The sequence below is a fragment of the Chiroxiphia lanceolata genome, chromosome 5, assembly GCF_009829145.1.
Source record: "Chiroxiphia lanceolata isolate bChiLan1 chromosome 5, bChiLan1.pri, whole genome shotgun sequence".
Taxonomy (NCBI): domain Eukaryota; kingdom Metazoa; phylum Chordata; class Aves; order Passeriformes; family Pipridae; genus Chiroxiphia; species Chiroxiphia lanceolata.
In genome coordinates this window covers 58,828,020-58,843,857 of record NC_045641.1, presented here as the reverse complement: position 1 = coordinate 58,843,857, position 15,838 = coordinate 58,828,020, and the positions used below count along the sequence as shown (strand labels likewise).

At 42.2% G+C, this 15,838-nt stretch overlaps 2 protein-coding genes across 8 annotated transcripts in view; both read right to left on the bottom strand.

Annotated features, from left to right (window-relative positions):
* PTN (pleiotrophin) overlaps positions 1-13,704 on the bottom strand; it is a 104,993-nt gene extending 91,289 nt beyond the window's left edge. Inside the window, exon 1 of the mRNA XM_032688962.1 lies at positions 13,648-13,704. Coding sequence (XP_032544853.1) covers positions 13,648-13,704 — 57 coding nt within the window. The remainder of the gene's footprint in view (positions 1-13,647) is intronic.
* The window catches only part of DGKI (diacylglycerol kinase iota), a 206,833-nt gene continuing 201,192 nt past the window's right edge, over positions 10,198-15,838 (bottom strand). For 6 of the 7 annotated variants that reach the window (XR_004357140.1, XR_004357143.1, XR_004357142.1 and 3 more), the window contains 2 exons: positions 14,737-14,836; positions 10,198-13,830 (listed from right to left, as the gene is read on the bottom strand). Coding sequence is in view for 1 of the 7 variants with exons in the window: in XM_032688288.1 (XP_032544179.1) it covers positions 13,714-13,830; positions 14,737-14,836 (217 nt within the window). In the remaining 6 variants the exon portion in view is untranslated. The other variant, XR_004357141.1, reaches the window with a different exon arrangement.

Sequence of the window (15,838 nt, the reverse complement as noted above, 5' to 3'; positions counted from 1 at the left end):
ACACTAGTCTGAGTCATATATCACCATTTTTGACTCAAGGTTGTTCAGGTTGGATGGGGCTCCAGGATCCAAAATATCATTCAGAACTACGTTTTTAATCTTATTCTTTCATTTTAAAATCTCTTCTTCACTCTTGGTGGCAAATGTAGGACGAAAGAGGCTGCAGTCAAAAGTTCTGACAGTCATCCTACTAATTTCTGTCAGCTTCCTGATTAGATAGCAAATTGCTTATAGATATTAACCAGGCAATGCTTTACCTGACTTCCTATTATCTACAGATTGTCCACCTGAATTTAACACCCAGCAGGTAACTCCTACGTCTTATCTGCAGAAAACAAACCCTTTATTTTTCTGGGTCTTGGGCTTCACAGCTCACTTTTAATACCTGCAGGACTGTTTGCCTTACTGAATGAGAGCAGCAGAATCCATGGACTTGACACACTGGTACTTAAACTCCACATTCACATAAAAACAATTCCTGGCAAACACACACACCCTAGTGCTGGTTAAGATTGTGGATAGATGGGACAGAAGAAGAGAAGATGCATCTCTGAAGGTTTTCTTGTGCCATGGTCTGCCTGCTGTGAACTAATACAGCTGCAAATATAACACTTATGTATCAATATCAAGCCTGGAATGTGAAAATATGAGATCCAACACCTTGAAATTATGGGACTGCTTCCAATATTTACCTATTTTTACACTTAACAACCTTGGCAACATCTCTTACAAGCATCACTACCTAGTTTAAAAGGTCCCTTGTTAGAGAGAACCACATTTTAACTGCAGGGAAATACTGAAGTCACTTGGCTGCAGTGAAACTGCAGGGGTTTGGGGTGGTTTTTTTTAAAGCAAATGATTCCTGTCAGGATTGGTTTTTTTCCTCCCAAGAATGGATTTTTATTTTTTTTGTTGTAGTTACATTCCTGCTATGAAAGCTTTAGCTTTTTAAAGAAAAATTATTACATTTCATATGTAAAGAGAGGTTCCGTAGAAAAGGGAATTCCCCACTTAAGAAAGTACATTAGCATGTGAGATAGGTATTTATATATGTGTGTATATAGTATGTATATATATAGTTATGAATTTCACCAGCTTTATTAAATATTTTGGTAGGGTTAAATTGGCTAGAAACCAGCTCTGCGTTAGAAACAGCTAACATAGATGAGATGCTGAGTTAACAAGGGGAAATTACAGTGGATGAGAAATGAGCAGTTGGACTCTCTTCAGAACTACACACACGTGCAAGGCCACACACATTTAAGAATTTGGGGTGCAAAACTAGTAGGATGTAAAGCTGCACTCTCATTTTTTTAAACGCACCACTGAGCAGCTCTGCCTGCAGGTGGTGGAACACCTCCAGATGTTGCCGTGAGGGCAGCTCTGAGCACATCAAAAAGCTCCTCTCCGCAGACGTTTCCAGAGAGCAGCTGGCAGCCATTTGGTGCAGCTGGTGACTATGAAGGACCCCAGAGGGGTTAGTGCTTTGTACCACAGTGCTTATGGACGTCAAAGCTGTGCTTGGTAGTGCCTCCTCACCGCGCAGCGTAACCCACTACGAGGTCACATCCTCATCCAGTTCCAGCCAGTCCTGCACAGGCAGAACAGTTAGTCTTTTTACCACTATTCTTATTAATAATAATATTCTTAGGCTCTCTGAGACAGTAGGAAAAGAGGGCTTAAGATATCCGTTAAAAGAGACAAGCACACAGCTGGCTGCTGGCAACAGCGCTGAGCATCAAAGGGCTTGGAGCGTAGGAGGGAGCCAGAACCATGTGCGAGGGAGGTGTTTTTAGGGCAGGGGCTGTCCCAGAGAGACAGGACAAAGGAAACATCACAAAATTATTCAGAAATACAATTTCAGGGTGGGAGAGTGGAGGCAAGGGAACAGTTAGGAAACATTGACTTGCATGGAAGAGAGGTCACAAATCCCTGGTGTCAGAAATGGCACAGAAACTTCTTAATGGGGTAAGAAGGGCAGCTGCTGGAGACAAGAAAGCAAGGAATGGCCATGACAAAATTCTTCAGTCAGACACAGCTGGGCAGAAACAAACAGAGTCATTATATGTTCATGGGTTAGTCCTAAGATAATACAGAGGTGAACCAGAGAATGCACCGAAGAAACACTCCTGAGATGCATAACTAAGATCATGAGGTGACCTATACACCTACATTACAGTCCTGCTAATCTCTGCTGGATCTCTCCTGCACTCACTGAATGCTGAGCTGACAATCTGAGTTGACTAAGGGACCGAGAAGATTACCCTGGAAGTGTTAAATGTATCATTAACCTTCTTCTTTACCATGAGCTTGAAGTTGGCTTATCTTGAGGCTTAACACACCCTTCCCATCCTTTCCCTGCACAGTCACACACACATATATGCAAAATTTGGACTCTTGCATCCCTTTCCTCCACTCCCCCTAGCTCTTCACAGCTTTCAAGTCACACTGGTCTTTTCGCTCTGCCAGAAACAGCAACCCAGCTCTGCTGGCAAATAACACAAAGAAACTCAGCCCAGCCAAGGCATGCGCTTCTTCACTTTTATTCTGTACATTTCCACACAAGTCACAATACAGAAAAAGCGTCCAAAAGGAACAGTAACCAGCTCTTTCACTGTATACGTATTTCTTCCTTCCCCCAGTTTAAAATCTCCTTACTTAGCAACACAGTGACCAAGATACTTTGTATAAATAGGAAATGCAAGAAAATCATGGAAAAAAATACTTTCTTACTTTGTTATAAAAAACCCCCTCCTCCATCCCATATTCACTAATTATAATCTGTACTCTGATTCTCTGTTAAACATATATCCTCAGTTCATGGGTTACTGCTGCATGCCTCTGATTCCTTTTGCCAGCTGGCAGCCTCAAGGTGCACAGCTCCAGAGCATTATGCATGGGGTCAGGTAGCATAAAAGAGCCCTTTGAGATGTTATTACAACCCCTAGAACAGATATGGAATCAGATAATAGGATATATACAAATACTAGAACTCTGGATGCCCACGAAATGTTGGTTAAAAATGCACATTTGTTATTTGACTTTACTGCTCTATTTAGAGGGCCAAACACATTATGGAGTGGTCCAGATTCTGACCTCTGTCACATCTTGGGTCACCTGGAGTTAATTCAGTGCAGAGGAGATCAGAATCTGTCCGTTGTCCTTTCTCTATAATCTCCAGGAAGCAGCACTATGTAGCTCAATGGAAACTCAGCCTTTCCATCACAAGTCTGTTCATCACCATCCCACATAACGATGACTCCTTCTTAGCCTTCTTTTTTTTTTCCAGAAGACACCTCCAATTCCCTAACTCCTTCCTAACTGTTGGCCTTGTTCTTTATCAGCTTTAATCTCCCATTTGCCCAGTGACTAGAAGTGTGAAGGCCAGAGAATCTCTTCATTCCCCAGAAACCTTTTGCACCAACAAACTGAAGTGGTGATTTCTGGACTCTTAGACAATATTCTGTAATACCAACATGATAGGAGGGAGGTGGCATTTCTGAGATGGACACTTCCAAATGAAACATTCTGTGCTCAATGAACTCAGTACGATGGAATAAAATTGCTCTAAAATTCAGCAACATGCTCCCCTGAAGCCAAAGCAACCACCAGAATGCTTTCATTGACTTGAAATATCACCTGAGTTAAAATTTTTAATACAAGAAACCTCAAACATGGAAATCAAGCATGAGAAGTGCAAACTAGTTCATTAGAAAATTGTGATCCTCCAGCACTCTTTACTATCTCAATTGAAGCCAGCTAAACTAAAAAGCATGGGACAGGGCTACTCTCACTGTCTCTCAAAAAATGGCTCCAAAAGAAGTAGGATACTATGTGTGAGCAACATTACAAGGCATAACAACAACAACAACAAAAAAACAAACTCAAAAATAGTTAATATACAGCAGATTTTGGCTCATAACATGAAACACATTACCTATATGTGTACTGGGAGGTGATCTTATCCCCATTTTACGGATAAGAAAACCAAGGCACGATAGGGTTAAATGACTTACCCAAAATGACTCAATGAAACCGGCAGGAATAAAATCTCAAACCCTTGATTTACTACCTCCTGGTCTATCTCTTTTACCACAATGCATCCAGAGAAACATGCTGATAAATTATAACACACAGCAAGTACTTTCCCTATTCCATGACGCAACCATGTGGCACACAGTTAGACTTGTAAACTATCATAAGACAGAAATATATCATTAAATCAAGTGACTTTTTTTGCATAACCTTTATGTTTTGCAGTAAAACAACAGGTCAGTTCTTGCTTGATATAAATCTCCACTGAGCTAGCTGTGACAGTCTCATAAACCAAGCTCAGTATTTATGTACATTGAATTTTTATTAGCACACACCTGCAACTTGATGAGTGTTTGTGTCCATAGGAGAATCATGTTTTCCCACAAGACATCTTGTTTTTTCCTACTGCAAGGCTGCAAAGCCATAGCTGTTCTAAAAGCTGTGCAAAAGCAAAGTAGCAACAGCAGTGGCACAAAGGCAGGCCTGTAGTTTGTAGTGAAATATTCTGCTCACTGAGTCAGAGAGGACAGTGAAACCTCCACGGACCACCAGAAGGTTTGTGTGGGAGCTGCAGAACACGAGTCCTCAGCTACAGCACTGGCCAGACTTTCAAAAATCTTTCAAAATCCTCCTGCTTCCAAAAAGCTGGCTGCATCTGAAATGACTGGCACAGGGTTTACAACACAAAACAATATGGGCAGAAGAAAAATAACCTTCATTTCCCACTGTGAAAGCACATTTCACCTTGAGGAAATTTCTACAGAGAAATGTTGGCAGTGGTATTCCATGTTCCCCTCCCCAGTGCACGGCACCCTGATGGGTCAGTGGCCAAGGCTGGCAGCTCTCAAGTCCATTTGGAAAGGGATTTTAACTCTTGGTTGTTTTGTTTTTCAATAGAGTTACAGGAGATAGGGTACACATAACGCATGGTATGAGGGCAGCTAGATGGCAGCCATTACAAAGGACAGCCTCAGGACAGCTGCTCTGGGAGGAAACAGGCAGGAATCCCTGTCCTGGTGCACGAGAAAGAGAATCAAAAAGAGCTTGGAAGAGCTTTTAAGAAAGGAAGTCAGCTCCTACAAGCTTACTGATGTCCATAGGTATTTTACACTCTGGCTGCCACATGGTGGGGTGTCTGGAATAGGTAGCCTTCTGAGAGTTGTTACTTTTGCCAGTAAGGTGATCTTTCTGCACATAAGGCATCCCCCGCTTTCCCTTTCCCAGCTCTGCGAGGTGCAGCAGCAAGCTAGGGAGAAACAAAGCTCCCAAGAGCTGCTTAGTGCTTTGAAGGCTCAGCCACTTTTCTCCCAAAGCCGTTGAGCGATCAAAGGAAGCAGATGGAGGAGAATCACTCTGCAGTGACGTGTGAATGGAACAAAATCCTGATAAGCCTCTGCCACCTCCCTGTGATTTTTCTGAGATATGTGCTGAGCAGAAAACTGTACAGTAGCAGGGCCAGTCATTTTGCATGAGAGACCAGCACACTCACTTACCACTTAGAAACAGCTGACACTTCTTGCGAGCACATCACGGAGCAACGCAATAAAATCTGCCTGGGAAAAGATTTCTTGACAGGAAAATCACAAAAGGAGAGTAGCCAAAAAAAAAAAATTATACAAAAGAGTTTTTCTATTGATAAGTCTGGAAATGTTGAAATCAACCCCTCAGGTATGAAAAACCCAAGTCCATCACGCTTCCCATCTGCTTAATCCTGAGATTACAACTCAGGCATTACAACTGCCCTCAGAGGAGCCTTTAGTACTGCACATCCAACTCATTCCTAGTGCAGAGAATTTCAACATTCCCTACCCATGTCTGGACATGGTCAGAGGAGATTCAACCATCTGTGACTGGTCAAGCAGAAGTGTCCCAAGGGTAAGCACAAGAGTAAGATTTTGACCTTTCCAGTCAAAAAATGAAGGTAGCATGAGCTAAGGAAAGAAGAGGTGATGAAAGATTAAAGACTTTGATACAGAAACTCTATGAAGAACAGAGAGAGAGAAGAAAAAAAAAAGGGGGGAAGGAAAAGCAAAGAGCATTGAAGATTATCTAAAATCAAATTTAAATAATATTATGTTCCATTTCCTTCCTGCCATTAGCTGCCAGCAAGATCACTTGTTTTCTTAGCTTTGACACGACTGTACTCCTCCCATATGCCATGGGGATAAGGACAGTATTACAATAGAAGCAATACCACAGGACAAAAGAACTGCAACTGCACCCATCTCCTATTAAAACAGGCACATCAACAGTTTTCCCCTTCTGACGAAATAAAAAAAACCTGGTCCTGGAAAAGTGCTGAAGTGGGGGACAAGAGAGGAAAGACAGCTATTCACTTTGTAGCCTACAGCAATCATTTTATTTTGATGTGGTGTTTCTTCCACTCATTTGGAAGGAAAACCTCCAGCATGGCTAAGGAGCAGGGAGAGGTGTCATTGTACACCTTAGGACTCATGTCTCACCATGCAGCCTCAAGATTTGCAAATATGAGGGTGTTCCCCACCAAACTGTGTGGTGATCTCTATGGGGGTAGAAAAGGGACACCTCCATACCTAGGTGACATAAATATTGGATGCAATGAGCTCAGAGAAGAAATGCACCCACCTCATTTTTACAAGTAGATACATCTAATTATGGTACATAATTACTCATTACAGTGATATTCAATAGACAGCATTGCAATTCCCTATCTGGAAAATGGCAACGAATGTGGAAACCATTCTGTAGGGTTCCCATTCCCAGGGACCACCTTGACTTTGCTTTTGCTTTTCTAATTTTGCCATCTTTCATTTTTTATGTGAATGTCACACAGCAAAAACAGTCCTAGAAAACTGGGACTACTTATTAAAGCCTAATTAGCCAAAAAGAAATCACTCACGTCTGCTGCCTCAGGCTCAAGAGCTTCTTGAATTTCTTCTCCATACCTACAAACCTGACTGGTTTGTACTGTTCCTAGACAAGATTTGGATTCCTGTGTAGGAACAGAGATTACTTTCTCCCTCTGCTTGACCACAGGCTGAGGAAAAAGTGGCAACTGAAGGTCATTAAGGTAGTTGGAATCAAAAGGCCATTTTCTCATTAAAATAAAGTGTAATACTAAGAAATGAATTGCTACTGTGGTTCATGCATTAGTAGTTAGCTAATTGCTGCAGCACTTGTCGTAACAGAGCATTGGATTGCCACAGTGCTGAGTGGTAGGTTACACATCAAGCAGCCTCCCAGACAGGGACTAATTGAAGAGCCAGGTGTTACACTTCACCAGCAAAAGGAGGCTGGCTCAAGATGAAGCAATTACATATGTAGTATTACATTGCTGAAAGTAGTGCTTTATTTCTTGCATGTAAAAAGGCTACAGCTTCTACATACTTTGTATATGAGTGCTGGAGCTGTTAATGTATTGGTAGACTCTAAAATAGGGTTCCTAAGTCAGAGTTCTGATTCTAGTGGATGAAGATCACAAAATAGAAACAAATTTTTGAACAAAGCAAGACTTTTGCTTCCTCGGATGTTCAACTAATTGTATGTGCCTGTCAAGAGAATCACTGCCTTCTTAGATTCCCCAAATCTCTGACATGTAGGGGATCTAAGAACATAAGCTGACTGTTTTTAAAGGGCTTAGCATCAAATTATTTCCTGAAATATAGATGTGTGAATGTTGAAACACATGATTTTTTTTCAAGTCATCCCCCTCCTTAGACTTTAGAAGTCATCATGTGCTACATCAGAATGAGAGGGTTTTAAAATGAGCTGCCTGTCTTCCCCACTCTCTGGGTAACTAAATACATGTGTACTGCATAGGATAGATTGTCTTGGGGTTTTTAAAGAAAAAAAAAGTCTGAGAAACAAGAAACTGCAGCTGAGACTGGAATGTGGCACCTTATAAATAAGGCAGGGGACAAGATGCACTCTGATGGCTGAATACAGTAAGGTTATTCAGCTCTAAGCCTGCCTAATCACTGAAGTCAAATGTAATGGATTTACTGGTGTGATCAAGGCCCGAGGGAGGGAATTTTCCCCTTTTGCACAAATGGCACCATACGTGGGCCAGGAAATTCCTTGGCTGAGGTAGGGGGTGTTTCTCCAGAGGACATGAACAGGGGATGAGAAAATACCACTTTCTGTGGGCACCATCATGGGCAGTGGAACTGGAAACACATTGGGGAGGGAAAGCCCCTGAGCTCTGGTACCTGCGGAGGATCTCGGGTAGGCAGTCCAGAGAAGGGTGGTGCCATGGCATAACTTGGGGTGCAAGCAGACATGGTCACTTTGACTGGTTAGCTTTGAACACTGGGTAATTCACTCCTCTCAAGCCTGCTTTTACACAGAAGTGAGAAACTGCCCAAGTACTTGGTTTTGGGCAGTCCAAGCCAAGTGCTGAGGTGCTGCAGTCTGTCTCTAATGGTAACTCCTTAGCAAATGCTGAGACATCCCAACATCCCAACTCTATATATTCTGTTCACCTCAACAGCTGGGTGCAGGGTTGGGTTACAGCTCCCCTTGAGGCATTTCCACAGTGCAGCCATGAGCTGCTTTCTGCCCTTACAAAAAAAGTTAACACATTGAAGCTCAAGACACATCCTCCACATAAAATTCCGGTCTTCATCAATATGCTAGCAAGTAAACTTTAGCACATTACCGAGTTGCCATTGCAATCAACAGATTTTGGCAGGCAGATCATGGAATTTAATGCTGTAGCAATCCACTACTAAGTAAAATAGTTGTTAAGAAAGCAAAATGAGGAGTACCACAGTAAACACTGTAATAACCGTGTCCTATAGTTTCACATGCATACAGAAAGACACAGGAATATAAGCTGTTTCTAGGACTGCTGAAATGACTGAAGATATTCACATTTCATGCTTTAGATTAATTAGGAAGCTAATAACCCAATGTCACTTCAGCTCAGATTCAGTGAGGAAAATAGAGGAAACGCTATCTGATGAATGGAAAAGAACAGACAAAATGGAGATCAAAATGTTACTTTTAGCGAGCTTAAAAACAAGTATTATGAAACACTTCTCCATGCATGTCAGTCTGGTGCACAAGAAGCAAAAAGTGGGGGAAGGAAAATGACAGACCTCAAATGGATCAGCAAAAGAAACTGCTTCTTTCTTGGAGTACATGAAGTGCAAGAACAGAATTTCCTTGGAGTACTTTCAAAGCACCCCAATTTCCAGCATGCCCATACATTTCTTGAGTACCAGTAACCTCCCAGAAATCTTAAGACTACCAATGCATGTTGCCCAATTTATAGTCCAGAGTCAGATCATCTCAACATGCTTTTGTCATCCTGGAAGGGTCAACACATAAGCATACCCCACAGGAGGTATCTGGGATGACTGAAAGGAAAATAGCCACTTCTAGATAAAGTTTTGTGTTAGAAACTTTCACTACCGTGCACATCACTGTCACAGAAAACACAAATTAAAAAATGAGCCAAGGAGGCCATCAAATACTACTGAAACAAACCTCTCACAGCCACATCACCAGAAAAATCATGGGCCCCATCTATTCTTACACAGCAGCACCAGCTTGGCAAATACAGCTGGGAAGATCAATGGCAAAAAACCCATCAATTTTGTACTATTTTCTTTGTCTATGATTCTTCTGCACGACAGTCCTCTTGTAGCAGGGGAATATCTCATGTAGTCTGAATCCAGGCTATAGCACCATGAGTTGAGACTGAGAAATTCTACTGCTGCTGGGGGAAAAGCAAGAGTGACAGGTGTCAGTAAAAACACCTACAGACATCTTGAAGTGCTAAAACACAGACAAGCAAGCCATCATGTGAAACGGTGAAAGAGTCACTGGAGTCTGAGGCCTGTTTTGTAACAGATAAAATTTGTCTTGAACCCGTTTTACATGAGTAAAACTCAACCTCACACCTCACAGTATTGAGGGATGCCCAGAAAAGTTGTGGATGCTCCACCCCTGGAAGTGTCCAAGGCCAGGTTGGATGGAGCTCTGGGCAACCTGTTTTAGTGGAAGGTGCCTCTGTCCATGTCAGGAGGGTAGAACTGGATGATCTTTCCTTCCCATCCAAGCCATTCGATGATTCTATGCTATAATTAGTGAAAAATGTATGACATCATCATGCCTTGGATAACACACAGAAGATACCTCTAGCATTAAAACATGAAATAATAAGAGTAACTGATGCTATTAAATTACAAAAGTAAGTTTATTTTATCAACATTATAAATATTTTCTTTCCCTCCATTCAACTCCAAAATGAGATAGTAAAACCAGTACAATGGAACAATTCAGGAGCTCCTCAGCTCTACTAAAAAAAGTTCCCCTTAATAACAAATTAAAATGGAAAATCACATTTTGTCAATCCAGTAATGTCAGTAGCTGAGCATCCCTAGGTACTTTGTCATTCAAATGGCACAATTTTAAGTGTGTGTGTATATGTGTGTGTGCTTCTATATATATGTATACTGATGTTTATAAATCTACATATATATAGTAATATACACACACTAAATAGACACTGCCACTGAACAGATACTTTTAGTAATCAAAACGCTTTACATATAATTTAAGTGGATTCCCAGCTGCACATTGAAATTTGGGCCCTGCACAGTGCAGGCACAACTACACTGGATAAATCTAGAGCCCAAGTGCTCCAGAGATTCAATACATAGGTCACCATTGACTGCTACAGAGTCTGCCTGCTTCTGGTGGCTGTCCAAAATTGAGAACCCCATCACACTTCAAAAATGGTAAGGAATAATCCTGTAGCATCCTGGTCCCAAACTGCCCTCAGTGAACCAACTTCTGATATTCCTTGCCATTGTAGAAAGCAATATACATGTTCTGTTACCTACAAATACAACACATCACAAGTATCTCGTGCATTATGTGTGCAGCGCTTTGGGACAGCTTGAATACTAAAGGCACTACATACAGCCAGTTCCTGTCCTAACTCCAGTGCTGGGAGTGCTTTTATCATTATCCAGTGCTTTTATCATACAGGTAACTGTCTTCAGCTGAGCACACAGCATGGGCAGCTTTCCAGAGGCACAATGGGCTCACTCTGATCATATCATCATACTCCAGCTTCCAGGGAAAAAGGCAAGTCACGGTCTCTTGTGTGCTCTGAGTTCCTCTGAGCAGCCCAAAATTGCTCAGGAAATCTGCACATCCTGACAAGCTGCTCCAGAGCCAGCCACAGCTGCAACTACCTCCCAGGCACTAGGGATAGCCTGACAAGGGGAGGACCACTGGGGACAGAGAGGGACCAGACCCAGCTCCCTTATCATAATTCACATGTGGCCTCTGAAAGCTACCCGTGATTAAAGCAAGCCTTTACTGCTCCACCTGTTTCATGGGACTAAGGGACCAGGGAGCTGTCACAGGCTCAGTGACCACTCTCTGCTCAGGCACCAGACTGGCCCCAGCACAGGACAGACCTAAGCTCCTGGTGTCATTGAAGCTTCATCCGTTTCTCACATCAGTAAAACAAAGCAAAAAATTGATAGAAACATAATTCTTATTATCATCCAATATATAGAAATATTACAGTAATGTCTTTTCTCACTGCTGGGAAATGATGCAAGGCCTACCATGAAACCACAGCGTGAGAATGTTCCTTGTGGAAATTTCACATACCACACCAAAATTATATTCTGATTTTTTATTTTAACAGATGCCAAATTCTGTTCTAATATATACACATACTGACCTTCTCCACAAGCCCCTGGATGACTACCAAGAGAAGGAATTTGGCTTTCATATTTTATTTTTTAAACGAGAAAGACAGAAAATAAGACAAAATACATTTCATGTCACCATTGACCTATAGATTACAAATATATATATAGTTTCCTTCCAGAGGAAGAAATACTACGGAAATATTTTGCTCATATCAAATGAACCTTTGAAAACAGAAAAAAAATTAAAAGTATATTTTTCAGCTCCTCCCTCTCTACCATAACAATCACTTGTTTAAAAAAAAAAAAAAAAAGAAAAGAAAAAGAAAATAAATACATTTAATTTCCTCCACCTCTAGTAAGGAAGAAAAACTTATCTGGATAATGACCTGAGTTATTTTCATGGTTTCCAAATGTATGTAATCCTGATGATCATCATCTACCAGAGAGCTACACCTAGCAAGGCATATGAAAGCAAACACTGGTGGATCCTTCAAAACAAACAACAAAGCAAAACTCAAAAATGTATTATAAGAATTATACCAAAACTCAGTCATGAATGTCTTCATGGGAACTGGTCAGACAAAGTAGAAATGGAAGCTCTGTTATTTCTGGCAGCTGAGATATCTGCAGCAACTGGAAACCCAAAGGTGGAACATTTTTTTTATGCTTGTGTGTATGTGTGTTTGCTTTCTCTTCTTTTATGGTTATAAGACACAGAACAGACGAGTAGTGAAGACACAGCGGACCTTTACAGTGGCTAAGCTTTACATTTTCGAGCCTATAGTGGGTAATGAGGCAAGGAGCTGCTGCTTGTCCTTCTCCAGTGGGACAGACTCCCTGAAACTTTGTTCCCTTGAAGAATCAGATAGTTTACAGGTTCAGTCAAAGAAGGTTTTTCTATTCCACATGCGACTGGGCCAGTGTCCATTTGTTTGTTGGTAGCAGCAAGGTTGATTGCTGATGTTCTAGGCCTCCTTCCTATCTCTGGCTGTAATGCAAAGGGCACTAGGTCCATATATCAGTCCATCAGAACTCCCTCAGTATTGCACAAATCTATCTCCAGTGTAAAACCCATGTTTTCAAGAGTAAAGAACCACTATCAGCTTTTAGGAAGGCCTGAAACCTGAGCAGAACTGGATCGGTCATTACACACACACAAAAGTAATATGAGAAACCTTACTGGTAACTTTCTGCTCTGCCATTCGACATGCTATATCCCATATAACTCCTTCCCATACAAATTACTGTATCGTGAGGCTACCATAACCACATACCCAGCAACAATAAGGTTAGGTTTTGTCACTGCTGTAAATCTAATTGTGCCCCACACCCTGGGAAACAAGGCAACAGGCAGCATCCTCTCCTAAAGCAAGGAAACTCCATGGCGACAGGGTACTGAGGATGCAGCTTTTGAGAGGATGGCAAGGGAGGGAGTGTAGCTGGTAAAAACACTGGACTTTTCCTAAGGGCATCCAGAGCTCCTCAAATATTTTGCTACTGCCTGACCATTTGTGAAGAAAACACAGAGATAACAGGTACTATTTAATTTATGAGAAGTGGGGGGAACAGGAGAATAAAAGGAATGCAGGAAATTGTAAAGATGGAGGAGGGCCTCATTGGGTGCTTTAATGTCCCAGTTAGTTTGGAGTTTTGTTCCCCCACACCCTCTTAAGTCTTTCTTTTTTTTTTTTCCTTCCTTTTTTTTTTTTTTAAATAAATTGTACAGATGAACATGGGAGAAGTTCATGCTACTTGCTGGAAGCAATAATGGTAAATTTCCACGGCCCATGGATTCCACAGACCTTTAAGTGTCCCACCTCATCTATCATGGGCTAACTTAGGGAACCTAACCATTCCGTGGCAAGACTCAGTAGCCCTTAGAAACTGGTGGCATGTCCTCAGGTATTTTCCGCTAGAGTGAGAGACACGTTGATTCCATCAGCTTCTTTCTCACATGACGCCTGAGCGCCTCAGGTGAAGCCTCGAGACTTCCAAGGATCCTCTTCGACATTTTCAGACATCAGACTGCTGTCTCTAGATCTTCGTGGGTAACCATTTGGTAGTTTTGTCGACTCTCCAGGTAGGAAGCCAGATCCGGATCACCAGCTTGCTGAGCCCTGTCACGAGGGGTCTTACCCTAGAATAAGAAACAGGAAGAGAAAATCTTTTGCTAATATATTTAGAAGAACAGATGATTCCTGGGCAGAAGAAGATTAACAAGTCAGAAGCCACCTGTCTGGATTTCAGCTGTTTCAGAAAGCTTTTTCCAATGTACAGTACTGTCACTGAAAAAGGGATCACAGAATCATAGAGGATATCTCTTCCCTTATGGGCTACCCTATACAGCATAGCATGGTGGGAATTGTTTTTGAATGTCTTGCTACAGCAAGATGCTTCTGATTCTAGAACCCAGAGAACCAACCCACTCTCAGCTGCTAACCACAGGACGTTTATGCTCAGAAATTCCAGAGAGGCAGCTTCTGGATCATGTTCCTAAGCAATCAGATTGTTTCAATGACAGAATATTCCTCGGCTTTTAATTTTGCCCAGACTTCTTTCTCAATCAGCTTACACCAAGAGAGGGTTGTGGTTAGTGTCCCATCAGTGAGCACAGGGGCAAGCCAGGGCAAAAGCAAAGAGACAGCCATCCTCACAAAGCAAGTCAGCCACAATAATCAAGCCTCACAGAAGCTATGCAATCTGAAATCAAGGCTCCTGCAGGTGGTCCTTGCCCACAGGCCTCTCTTTTGACCACACAGGAGGAGGATACTGCTGTGCCATGGAGATGTCTCATTCATACCCAATGCACCGAATAGTTTGAGGCCAGGCTCTCACTATGGTGATGATGACCTGTGTTGGGGACTGAACTGAAGTCTCTTGTACTTGTTTAAATCAATACAGTTTTCTATATAAAAATGGTTTGTTTAAAAGAGCTGCTCTTGGCCCACACAAGGAAGCCTCAATCATGCAAACAGCAGGGACGGATGCTGATCGGTCTCACTTGGCTGCAGTATTTTATAAGTGGTTGATGGAGCTGGGTTACCTTGGAGTCTGTCTTTCTCAGAGAGGCTCCCGCATCCACCAGGAGCTGGCAGACGGCGCGGTGGCGCTGGCAGGCTGCCTTATGTAATGCTGTCTCACCCCTAGACCAAAGTACAGAAACCAGCAGTGAGACACATCACACCAATGTACATTTACGAAGTATGAGGTGCAGAGGATAGACACAGAAGGATGCTGCATTTCTGCGAGGTTCCCTCTTGCTGGCAGAGGTAGGCTTGGGCACTCTCTCCCTTAGCATCTACATCCTTTGACTCAGTAGGAAAGCCTGCAATGCACAAATAGCAGACGAAGAACTCTGAGGGGTGGGAAAGAAACATGCACAGATTTTAAGTATTCAAAGGACTGAACGTCACATTCCCATCCAAACGCCAGTTCTGCTAACTGCTGCAAAGGCAAACCAGCTCCCTTCTTACTTCACAGCAGGCAAAATAGCAACAGTGTTTGTTTCTTCCTGCAATTTGTTTCCTCAACCTCATTCTCGGACTCATCCTAGAAAAATCTTGCCCATCAAAGCTAAGACTGGTGCACTTGCTGCCCTGGTTCTGATACCCTGCTCTCTTGGTGTATGAGAGCAAGAGCTGTGGTTTGTTTTCTACTACTGGACTGGTGAGCTACTGGGAAAGCTTGAACACAGGTTTTTCAAAAGAGAACACTGCGTAGTGGGAGCACATTTATTGCTGAGCCCCTCACTCAGACTAGAGCTACATGTAAGAGGATTCTGAGATTGACTATAGTACTGAGAGTAAAGAAATCTATCTAGATTTGCCTAGGAAGAGGAGGAAAATATGCTTTGAGTGGATTGAAAAGGTGTCCTTAATACTAGTATCCAACATGTAGGGCCATTACAAAACCTGCAAAATAATAAACAACAAGAAATGCACATAGTAGGACAAATCTTACACCTACCTACTCAGAGAATGCATAAAGGAATTTCAGCCCCAGTCCATGACAGGGGAAGTTGAAATATTAATAGGCAGCCCTGCAAGAAATCTGCCCCTGCTGCAGGAGAACTGGAATCAGAATGGGATACTACCTGATTTCCCCCTGAGGATCAAAAGATAAATTCATACTGCCAGTTACAGCTT